At 37.8% G+C, this 12,038-nt stretch overlaps 1 protein-coding gene across 2 annotated transcripts in view; it reads right to left on the bottom strand.

Moving 5' to 3' along the window:
- The window catches only part of LOC106938977 (paired box protein Pax-6-like), a 67,096-nt gene that overhangs the window by 46,717 nt on the left and 8,341 nt on the right, over positions 1-12,038 (bottom strand). For both annotated transcript variants that reach the window (XM_015021194.1, XM_015021193.1), the window contains exons 2-3: positions 9,637-9,690; positions 2,399-2,529 (exon numbers count right to left, since the gene is read on the bottom strand). In XM_015021194.1, coding sequence (XP_014876680.1) covers positions 2,399-2,529; positions 9,637-9,690 — 185 coding nt within the window. The remainder of the gene's footprint in view (positions 1-2,398; positions 2,530-9,636; positions 9,691-12,038) is intronic.

The following is a 12,038-nucleotide window of genomic DNA, read 5'->3' on the forward strand; positions in this document are numbered from 1 at the left end:
CTACAACATGGAATAGTTTTTAGGCTGCTTCTTTATGTAGAAAAGATAATCCCACTTTACATTTCCACAAAGCTGCTAAAGGAATCCATGAGCTTGCCTCACATGTAATTGAGACAAAGTGCCTATTCAGGATAAAATCATACATTCATCTCTTTGTTGTTCATTTGTGATTGTTCCAGGAGTTAGTTCCAACTCCAGATTGATTCTAGATTTTGAAGTTCAAGGACATTTACTTTCAAGCTCAAGTGATTGATATGTGACAAGACATCTCCCAGACATAACAATGTGAAGGTGGCATTTGCCATTCATAAATCAGTAAGTGGAGATTTCCTGGAAAGGCAGGAAATCGAGATTTGCATTTGTCAGTTCACCTCTTTGTAAAACAAACTTTTATGAAGTAGAAAGAAAAACCGTCAGAGCAGAGCTGTCAGTTAGATGTTCTACTTTACAGTAGAAATCCATCTTTTCACTGTTTAATCCAGATTTACAAGTTCTTTGAGTAAGACAATAGTTTCACATTACATTCTCGAGCAACAATTTTCTTACAGTGAGAAACTACTTTATTGGTATACATGTACCCAAAGAGAAGCAATGGCTTGAACACAGGCACAGCTGGTTGGATTTCTGGGATTTTTCTGCATGAAGTTTGCATGTTCTCCCCTTAAATGTGTGGGTTCTCTCCAGGTACTCTGTCTTCTTCCCACTGTCCAAAAAACATATCTGTTAGATTACTTGGTCTCTTTAAACATTAGGTGTGAGTGTGTTGTTTCCCCTATGTTTCTCTGGGTTGCCCTGTGATGGACTGTGCCTGGTCCAGAGTGTACCCTGCCTGTCACAGTGGAGATAGACAAAAGCTCTCCTGCAGCCTGGATGGATGGATAGATTCACACAGCACAATGTTGCTACCACTATGTTCCACCATAGTGGTGACATGTTCAGTGTGATGAGCAGCATTACTTTTCTTTTTGGAAGTTTGGATGAAGGCAATAAAGTTCATTTTTAATGTTGTCAAATTAAAAATATCTTCTTTTCGAGACCAAAAGAATTGCAGCTGTATTCACAGCAAAATGTGCTTTTACAAAACACATTTTGTTTCACCAGAGCAATCTTATTTGTGTAAAAGTTTTATAGATTAATGAGTAAACTATGATGTCCTTTTACATGACAAATGAGTAACGGTTCTAGTGGGTGATGTCGTCATACAGCGAGCAGCCTCACAGTCTGAAGAGCAGCATAGCATAATCTGTACACAACACAAACACATCAGTGGAGACATGGATGTCATGTTGAACAGTCTGCTCAGTCTGGGACGTTTTGTTTTTTTATCCAACTCAAAAAATCTGAAAACCTGAAAGGGATCCAGGCAGAGAAATACAGGAGAGTGAGAGAGTCACTCTTTTGACAAAACCAGTGACTTCACCCCCTTAGCCAATCAGTGACCAACAGTCTTCTGACGTCACCTGCCTGGAAGCTTCTGTGTCCTTTTTCTGCTTGCTATCTCATCAGGTATGATGATGACACATCATGGTACAAATTTAATGTTGGTCTAGAGTGTAAAAATGAAGAGCGTGTTGTTGAGACATTAAATCCTGTTAAGTCTATGTGTGTGTTTATTGGGATATTTGGTGAATATGTGAAATTTAAAATTAGAATATTACAACAAACCAGTAAAATACATTTTTAATACAGAAATGTGGACTTTGTGTATTGAACTTATATAATATCTGCTTAAAGATTATTATTTCCAAAAGGTACTTTTTCTGTCTTTCTATCAGGCCTCATCTGAACAAATATTCTAATGTATTGAAAGTGACTGTATTTTGCAGTATTCACTTTGACAACATTGCCTCTTTTTTCCACATTTATCAACTAACCCACTGTTTTCAGACAGAAGTTCAATGGTCTTTGAATGGTCAAAAATTTTTTAGCTGCATTATTTAGAATGGAGTTCAAGCTGGTATCAGCTGGAGCCACTCCAAATATTCAGATGGTGATCAGATCTTATCCTTTTGCAGCGTTTACCTATGCTACTGAAACTTAAGGCAGATCAAAGTATTAATAACACTCTGAAAGTTTGATGTGTTTGTGAATACAGATTTTGATTCTACAGAAAACCATGGCAACAGCCAACTATTGGTTCTTGTCATAGCTAATCAAGGCAAACACTGGAAATTAGTTTAACTTTACATCAATGTTTTTACATGCAATCACTGGTAAATACGTTGAGCATTATTGTAAATCCAATAAAACAGCGCAGGTGTAGGGATCTACTTTAACAATAACTTATGAAAAATTGCATGTAAGGTACCAATAATATTCTGAACCCCAGACCTGAAAACAAAAACTGGCACTTAATTTTGTTCACAAGTTATGTTATCCTCTCAGCAGTTCTGCATACCTGTAGTATTCTGGATATGTCACATGGCCGAGCCCCACTATGAGCAAGCTCCACTATCTTCTGCCTTGTTGAATCAGGTAAAGGCCTTCCATTTACAAACACACCTCCAAGCTGGTTTACTCCACTGTGACCTTCACACACAAACACACAGAAATAAAATGAAAGGGAAAGAAATAAAGGAAAGAGGGAAATAGACCATTTTATTAACAAGAGGAAAATATAAGGGTGAATATGGAGGAAATAGCCTGGGTGCTTAGATTTTACATTTTAACATCTAGACACTCAGTTTGTAAAGAAGTTGCAGTATGCTGACCTCATGTCAATTATTTGAATCTAAATCTATTATTCAGTTACTGAAAGATGCTACGGACACACTTCTTTTTGTATGTATTTGAGAGACATACAGCATGGTCAGTGGCACATTTTTGTTTGTTTTTAGGAAGATGTGTTCTCCATTCCCTAGTCCTGTTTAACTGTCTGTCCAAAATAAAATACCATCAACTTATTGCTTGGCGGAATTCATACCCTATAAATTTTAACCTGAGTTGACATTAGCAAGTTTCCAGTCTCCTATGTTGGAAGACACAAGATAAACCAATAGCCAGAAATTGGCATATGAATGACAACAAAATCTGGTGCATCTTTAAATTGTAAAATTGTATTGATTTGAAAAACACTACTATTTCTAAGGGGCAACAGCCTATAAAATATGCACACAACAGCAAACACAAAAACACAAAAAGCTCCCACACATTTATAAAATTATATCAGGACTCCAACTAGCACAGTTAATCTACAAACATGTAGGAACCCATCAGGTAAAGGAATAAAAGATCTTCATTTCAGGTTTTTGACAGAACTGGGCTGTGCGGTGATTGGTAGCTTCTCCCTGACTCATTGTGCTGGCTTTGCAGAGCAAATAGGAAGGTGACAGGCAAAGTGAGTGGTAAGGAAAAGAAACTTAGCCTGAAAGACCACAGCAAACATGTATTCATGGGAATACAACTTTGCATTAGCGCTTATCTTGCAAATCTCACATTAGTGCTTGAGATAAAAAGTTGCCCATCTACTGAGGATTTTGACACCTAACTGCATAGAGGGGATAACTAAGGAGTGATGATATCAAGGAGTGAGAAAACTCCAGCAGAGGGGTAAGTCAAAGCACGCACACTGATCTTCTTCTAGACACCACACTATGGAAATGGCAGGGGTCTACAATCCAACACTGAATGGTACTCAAACAACCCAGGTCAGCAACAGATGGACAGGACAGGTCTACACTCTGCGAGGCAGTAGTCAGGGTCCAGGTTCATGGAGTGCAGATCAGAGCCAAAATCCCAGAAACTGACAGTAGAGACAGAGAGCAGGCAGCTGTGATGATCACGTTCAAGAAAATGGAATGCTCTAAAGCTGTGGCAAGGATTACGACAGACAATCAACCACTGAGTGGTGCAGAGTAGTTATGTTGTTTAGGCCTCTTCTCTGTGACTAAACTCAGCAAAATCTTTTATGTGATCATTGGATTTGTTCCTGTTTACTTGTGTTTGCTTTAAACAGCTAGAAAAAACCTTGAACACTGTGCTGATAAAGCGTAGAAGTGCTATGTCTCAGCAGGGGCACATAGTGCTGTGACACTGTAGGTTAAGTAGATTTTCACTGAATCCATTGTCTGTTGCTTTTATGAGCTCAGGGGAAGGAAACATATTGCAGATTGATAAACCTCTCAGCAGTGAATTACTAAATCATGCAGTCAAAGTACACATACACATACACCCACCAGCACACGCACACACAACCAGATAGGACAGTCTGATTTGGATGCAGTCCAGTACACATGCAAACCAAAGAGGGATGGAAATGGTTCAGCAGGTAAGATACTGGATCCAGAGAGCAGGAACACTACAGTTGATGAGCTCAACAGACAATGAATGTACTTAATAGACACATTACATAGTAATACAGCATTTTATATGAGTCACCATAAGGCCAAGTTATCATACTAATAACAACAACAACAACAACAATAATAATAATAATAATAATAATAGATTTCATTTACAACGCCCTTTATATCTTTGGATATTAAAGGGCAAAAACAAAGCAAGCAAGTGTAATGGATAAAAATAATTAAATATTAAATAAATGAATAAATAAGGAGATTAAAACCAATGCCTAAGAAAATAAACCCAAAATCTTGCTAAAAAGAAATGTCTTAAGGCCTTTTTTTAAAACAGTCAGTGGTTCCCTCAGTGTGTCAGGGAGGGCATCCCATAGACGTGAAGCGGCAGAAAGCCTCATCTCCCATGGGCCTCAGTTTAGTTTGGAGTTTGTGGGGAAGCTTTGAGTGGGTGGAGTGGAGTGAGTTGTGTTTGGTAAGTTAAGCCGTTCTTTGATTGTTTTTCTTATTTTTTGCAATCAAAATCCCCGAAGTCGTGATACTACTTTAGAAATTTGCAATATTTTTTCCCATTCAATCCCTTCCAAAATCTACACGTATAAGAAAAAAGATTAAAAAAAAAACAGGAAGACAGACTGAACACAAACAATATTTTTATTATCTAAAGAACTTAAATATCTCAACTAAAACTTGATATGAAGTTAGACAACCTTGTAATAGAAGTAAGAAATACTGCCACCTGCAGGTGGGAGTTAGCTGTCACTTAACCCAACGTTTTGATAGGTATTTTTTAAAAATCAATTAAATTTGCAATAGATTCACAAGTATGCGTTAGATAGAAAAAAATGTGGGGTTCTGTTGATTTTGCATAAATTTGTGAAATCTGGAGTCTGGAAAACCTGAAGGACTATGTAATTATCAGACCGTTCCTGTTGGTTGCTTGACTCAGTCTATAATCAAATTTTCCATTGATTATATTTTGTGAGCACTGGCCACTGACAAGAGTAACAGTGAAACTTTAGAGCCATGCCTGTCTTAATCCCCTATACAGTCAGGGACTTTTTAATATTGGCACTTGTGATTTCAGAAATTTTCCACTTCAGAATTTTTGATCAATGGTTCTCAATACCGGCTAAGGATTTTTTGACAGTGAGTGCACTTTAATTAATTTAATCATTTCTAAGACAGAATTCAAACCAACTGAACTAAGTGTTTTACAACAATTAAACAGCAACATTAAGTTGTGATTCACCTACAGAGGTAACAAGCTATAACACAAGCAAATTGAAACTAACTGTAAGCAACTTTGCAACACTGACCAAATTTCAGAAAACAAAAAGACATTCATCTCACACAAGCATAAAACCAGGTACATGCGAGAATAAGACACATGTACCTGCTTGTTCAACATATAACTGAAAGAGGATGATTTAATTTAAAACTTCCTGTTGTAATAACACCTTTCCATCTATGTATTAAGATGTAACCACAGTAAGACAGACTGAATGTGCATGAGTAGTTTAAATGTTGGGTTCACAAACAAAACTAATTATTATTGTGGTACAAGCTAAAGGCTACAAAAACTATGATCTATTGTAGAAATTAAACTTGGATGACTGAATGGGATGAATAGTTAAACATTGAGGAATGCTTGTAACCCACCTCCCAACACAGCCATGAGTGTTCAGGTAACGTCATGTGGGAAGACGTACATCTTTCTCCACATCCCACACAATTGTGATGATGCACTCATATTAATTTGAGTGCATCATCCCAATTGATATGACGCCACCTGTCAATCATTATAGGGGATTTGTCAGCAATTGACCAATCGGTGGTTGCAATTTGTCCCAAAGTGCACACCCCTTATCTGGAGGAACTGAACCTCTGTCAACACTGCGGGGTTCGTCATTGCGAATGTGCTGCATTCATACAGACTTTGACAGACTAGTCATGGTCAAACATTGTCATTGGGGAACATGCAATCTCGACAACCATTACCCAGAGCATTTAGAGGGTGGAATACAATTTATTACATTTCCAAAACCCAAACGCAGTCTGGAATAATGCAGAAATGGATCAAGGCCTCCAGTTGACCTCATGTCCAGTTGAATGAAACTGTGATCAACAGCAACTACCACATGTTCGCCTGCATGAAGGTAATTGGCAGTAAACATCCCATTTTTTGTCACTATGACACTTACTCTTAATCAAATCAAAGATCAACACGTGAAGGTAGTTATGCTTGATTTTATGTGTGTAAATTCCAGTGGTAGCTCTATGGCAGCATGAAAACGTGATGCTGTAACTGCAGTATTTGTATTTAATTACATTTTTATCCTAATGTTTATTTTGAAGCATTTTCCTGAGGAAGATTTTCAAAAGCTTTTATTATTTAAATCATTACTCATCCGCTTTTGCACATACAAAATGCGTCCGACACAACTTTCACACTCACATCCCATGAGACTTTGTGCCAGTCATTTTTCATCTGGCTGCCGAAGACTTTAACTTTGATATCTCTATTGTTTCTCACAAATAACATTACAGGTCTGATGTAGGACTTGTTGGAGAATTTTCCTGCCTGTTGTCTTTGCCTCAGTGTTGGCTGATACGACAAAAAATACTCAAAAAATATATTGGGTATCATTTTGAGTTCCACTACCTCTGCCATTATAATACTGTTTGTTTGTCAGAGGTTTGCTCTATTTCTGCATGGGGCGGAGCAAGCATCATGTCAATTAAAAAACATCCTGATGGCAGTACCATGCTGTGGGGATGATGTCTTCAGGGGGCATAGGGAATCTGGTCAGATGGATGGAGCTAAGGTAAATACAGGGCAACATTTGGATTGCCAGGAATTTGAGTGGGTAAAGGTTTACATTTCAGCATGAAACCAACCATAAACATATGATCAGAGTGACAAAGCATGTCAGATGTTATAAAGGCCCAGTCAATGTCCAGCCCTAAATCCAAACGGGAGGCTGTGACAGTTATATTATGTTTGATGGCTGCAGATTTTCTTAATCCAGTCTGACTAAAAGTAAAACAGACAGACAATGATAGATGAGAGACAACAATCACTCTTAGCTCCTTTTAAACGCTGCTAAAAAGTAAGGTTTATAATCCTGCAAACATTAGCATAGTACCTATTATGTCTTCCACAAGTCAATTATAGGATCAGTTATCCTATAATTGCTGTGACTGCGAATATTTTCTAACTCTCTGTCAAGCTGTCTTATATCTCTTGTGTGTTGAAAGGTCAGCAGTTCAACTGTAGAAATGTTAATCATGGTGTCATTTCTGAGAAACACACTGGGGCTCTCCTCTATTGACAATAAATTAATAGAAAGACATATGGAGTCAATTTGGCCCCAATCCTCTGTGATACACAAACACTCACACACACAAAGCAGGCGAGCCCCTGGGAAAAGCTCAGGCTTTCCCTTCAAATCAACTCATTCACACTGCACCTGACTTCAGTTAACTCCCACTGTAACAGGATTCTGTTGTTGTCAACAGAGCCGATTGGAACAACGGTCCAGGTCCTCCATGGCAACACAGACAGGTGACTGTTTCACTGACATCAGGAAAGCATCATTTTAGCTGTACCTTCAACCATTTTAAGTACTGATTTATTATGAATCCACACTGTGATAGTTCTTCGTTTGTATTAGAGAAGAAAGCCAATACTCAGAAGTTCTGTCTAGCCCTTACAGTAATTTTGATAGGTTGGTGACTAATAGAAAGATTCCCATCTGGTGATCAGCTTATTCCATTGTTAAAGCTAGTTATAGCTGTGTTTCAGCTTTAGAACAAGCAAATGTGCAAATGTGCCTATTCTCAAACCCTATGGATCAGGAATGGGATCTCACTTAAACTCATATGTATGTGAGTCAAGGCAGGTGAGCAAATACTTTTGGCAATATTATTTATGTCTGGCGCAAAATCAATGCATCTCATTACCCCAAGAACTAAACCATTCCCAGTGAAATGGGGTGGTGGCAGTGTCATGCTGTGGGAATGTTTTTTTCAATAGCAAGGACTGGGGAACTGGCTCAGTTCTAGAGGAAGATGGATGGTGCTAAACACAATTCTTGAGCAAAACCTGTTTCAGTCTGTCAGTGATTTGAGACTTGGATGGAACTTCACCTTCCAACAAGACAATGACCCAAAGCGTTCTGCCAAAGCAACACTCCAGTGGTTTGGGTGCAAATGTAATGGAAGGGCCTAATCTAATCAAAGCCCAGATTTCAATCCAATTGAGAACCTGTGGTCAGACATGAAGATTACTGTTCAACAACAGGAACAATCTAACTTGAAGGAAGTGGAATTTGCTCCAGAATGGATTTGAATCGGGTGTGCAGTAAAACGTCAGAATGGGCCAGTCTGGTAGTTTGCATAATAAAATGAGACACTAGCTGCCACTTCCAATTTGAAAAAGAGAAGAAAGGATGAACGAGCAGCAAACCTGCCAAAAAGAAAAAAAGAAAAAAAATTGTGGGGCTAAAATACTGAGAAAAAATGAGTGGAGGACACAAATAGATATTGTTTGTAGAGAGATAGGGGACCAAGCAGCAGAACTACAGCAGGTTAACAAGCTTCATCCCAGGTTTGGACATGTTTGCGTTTTTGCATATGTTCAGATTACAAAGAACATTAAAGGCAGCCTGCCATGCAGTGCCTTGCGAAAGTATTCACTGCCCTCATTACTCCTGATTAATCTGTTGAGGCAGATTCCCATTATTTATTTATCTTTACTTACTTTGATTGTTTTTATTAACTTTATTTCTCTCTTTCATACTCTTTGAGATAATAAACGGCTTATGAACAGCAGTAAAATCTAACAACACCCTCCTACTGTAAACCATATTTCATTCACTTATGATATTAGCAAGTGAATTGATGGGCTGGGGAGTTGAGCCTCATAGCAGCATCAAGCTGCTCTCACTCCCCTGTGCTGAGATGGACCTGATTAAATTAGAAATAATAAGTCTGACATTCAACAGAAAGTTGCAACACAAAGGCAATAGCAGTACATTATGACAATGGTAATTCATGCAGTACTGCTTTAAGCAGGATGAAGACCCAGAACTCAGGGCCTATCAAGAACAACCACAAAATAATAATAATAATAATAGCTACATTTTCCTATGTACTGGATGTAGTTTAGGTTGAAACATACCTGTAATCTGAACAAATAAAAGAAACTTGAGCAGGTTGGGTAATTTTCTGGCTCTAGCCCAGGGCGCCATGTCCTCCTAGAAGAACAAGGCTCCCTGGGCTGAAGCTGGGCATTAATAACATCCTTATAAGAAACAAAATTCAAGAATGCACTCACTGTTTTGAATCATGGAGGCAACACCAGTCTCCCAGCTGGGTTGAGTTCTGTAATCTGTACAAACAGACAAATCATATTTTACTGGGTTAAACACATTTGTGTATAATCAAGTCCACATTCAAAACACCTTAATTATGCAGAAAAGCAAAGCAGCAGGAAAGAAATAAATGTTTAAAGATTACTAATTAAAGTTTTTCATTTGTTTTTAGAAAGGAAGCTTTACTGCAGGACAGAAGTCAAACACCTGTGAAAAACCTACAATATCATAAATATTTTCTCATGCAGTGTCACTTAATTCACAGTTTATACAGTATGAGTCTATTAAGACTATCAGATGAGCAGCTTGTCCAATTATGGGGTGTTGAACATACATGCTCAGGATGAAGGATTGTTCATGCAGATGGAGTGAATGATGCAAGTGAGTGACTTGATCTAATCTGCTGGGAAACCTTAGAAAACAATTTAAATAAGAAGGTAAGTAAAACTGCATTTCTTGAAAAATAGGATCAATTGAAATATATGTAATTGACTTGGAATCTGTCTGTATGATAGGTTTGAATTTCCATCCATCCATCCATTTTCTTTACACCCTTGTCCCTTGTGGGGTTTGGAGGGCTGCTGCTGTCTATCTCCAGCTAACGTTCCGGGCGAGAGGCGGGGTCACCCTGGACAGGTCGCTAGTCTGTCGCAGGGCAACACAGAGACACACAGGACAAACGGTTTATTTATTTATTTATTTATTTATTTATTTATTTATTTATTTATTTATTTATTTATTCTTTTTTATAGCATACAATTTATGGCATACATAATTCATTTTATGTATGCCACAACATATAAAATGAATTATATTAAACTGTATCAAACCACCTGTGACATACTGGCAACCTGTCCAGGGTGACCCCCCCTCTCGCCCAGAACATTAGCTGGAGATAGACAGCAGCAGCCCTCCTGATCCCACTTAGGGACAAGGGTGTAGAGAAAATGGATGGATGTACCAAACCACTGAAGAATCTCTAAATGGCATTGATATTCTCAAATGCTTCTGCAACCATTACATTTTAGACAATTTCATTATCACAACTTTATGGGAACAGTTTGGCAATTATCCCTTCAAGTTCCACCAACCAGAAAAATCAGGAAAAGTTGGAGTACTAACTATGAGCCAGACCTTCCCATCCAACATTAATGTCTGACTTTACAAATGCACTTCTGGAAACATACCTAAGTCTTCTGGAAAGCCTCTGTAAGAGATGAAACTGTCATATTAAAAATCATGGATTAAGAATGGAATGTCACTCAAAAGTCTGGCTTTCTAGGCATGCTGATGTTTTAAAAAGTTATTATTTCAAATCTGATACCATAAATTTTTTTGAGATGCTGTCATGGCTGGAGTTTTTCCTGCAGTACCACTAAGGACTGTCAGTCACTGGATGGATGAAAGAATCACTCCCATACCTCTACAGTTCTTATCAGAAAAACTAAATCTACTGTTTGGTTGGATGACAACACAGGATGGTGAAGCCTAAACAGAACCATTATTATTATAATGCTACTTTAAAACTATAGATTGCAGTTGTGAGCAGCATGTCTGTTAAGTAGCTGACTGCAGCTTTATGACCTGAGCAGACAGCCTCACTAAATTAATTGGCTATTATGAGTTTGTTAGGCTCCCAGGACTCTGTGCAGGGCAGAGTGATAACAAGGTATCATATTCTTTATTGTAAGCATCTGAAGACCACTAGGTAATTTATCAAATGATAATTTGTATCTATACATTAGTCCTTAACCCTCCCGACCCCACTAAGGGACAAGGGTGTAAAGAAAATGGATGGATAGCTGGACATTAGTCCTTGTAAATCAAAATATTAAATAAATGTGATAAAAACAATATCATAACTGTGATTATAATCGGGGCAGCTCATTTTGAACTCCACCTGTACAAAACAAAAACATTATGTCTTATAACTGTTCCCTACATTGATAAAACACTGGATGGTTGCAGCTCTTTTTAAAACTTAGATGAGTGACTGATATGAAATGAGCAATGTTAGTTTCTCTTTATAGTCCTTCTTTAACAATATATGATCATAGAACAAATAAATTGTTAGAATTGGATCAGTAAAGTCATGTAGCAGTTTGCATAGATTTAATCTGGGTGGATTTCAGTTAATACTACTGAACAGAATTGATGTAAGTTTCACAGCTAACAGCAATTTAAACAAGTTCAATTCCAATCTATTTTAAAATTGTATTTAAAGAATGCAAACCATGAAGACTATTGTGTAATTGTTTAAAACAGGGGTCTCCAAACTTTTTCCTATGAGGGCCACATAACTTTTCCCTTCTTTAGTGGGGGGCTGGAGTCAGTTTGTAACAGAAAAAGTGTGACGATTGCAGGA

The sequence above is a fragment of the Poecilia latipinna genome, unplaced genomic scaffold, assembly GCF_001443285.1.
Source record: "Poecilia latipinna isolate Pla-1442-1.1 unplaced genomic scaffold, P_latipinna-1.0 Scaffold2738, whole genome shotgun sequence".
In the NCBI taxonomy this organism is placed as follows: domain Eukaryota; kingdom Metazoa; phylum Chordata; class Actinopteri; order Cyprinodontiformes; family Poeciliidae; genus Poecilia; species Poecilia latipinna.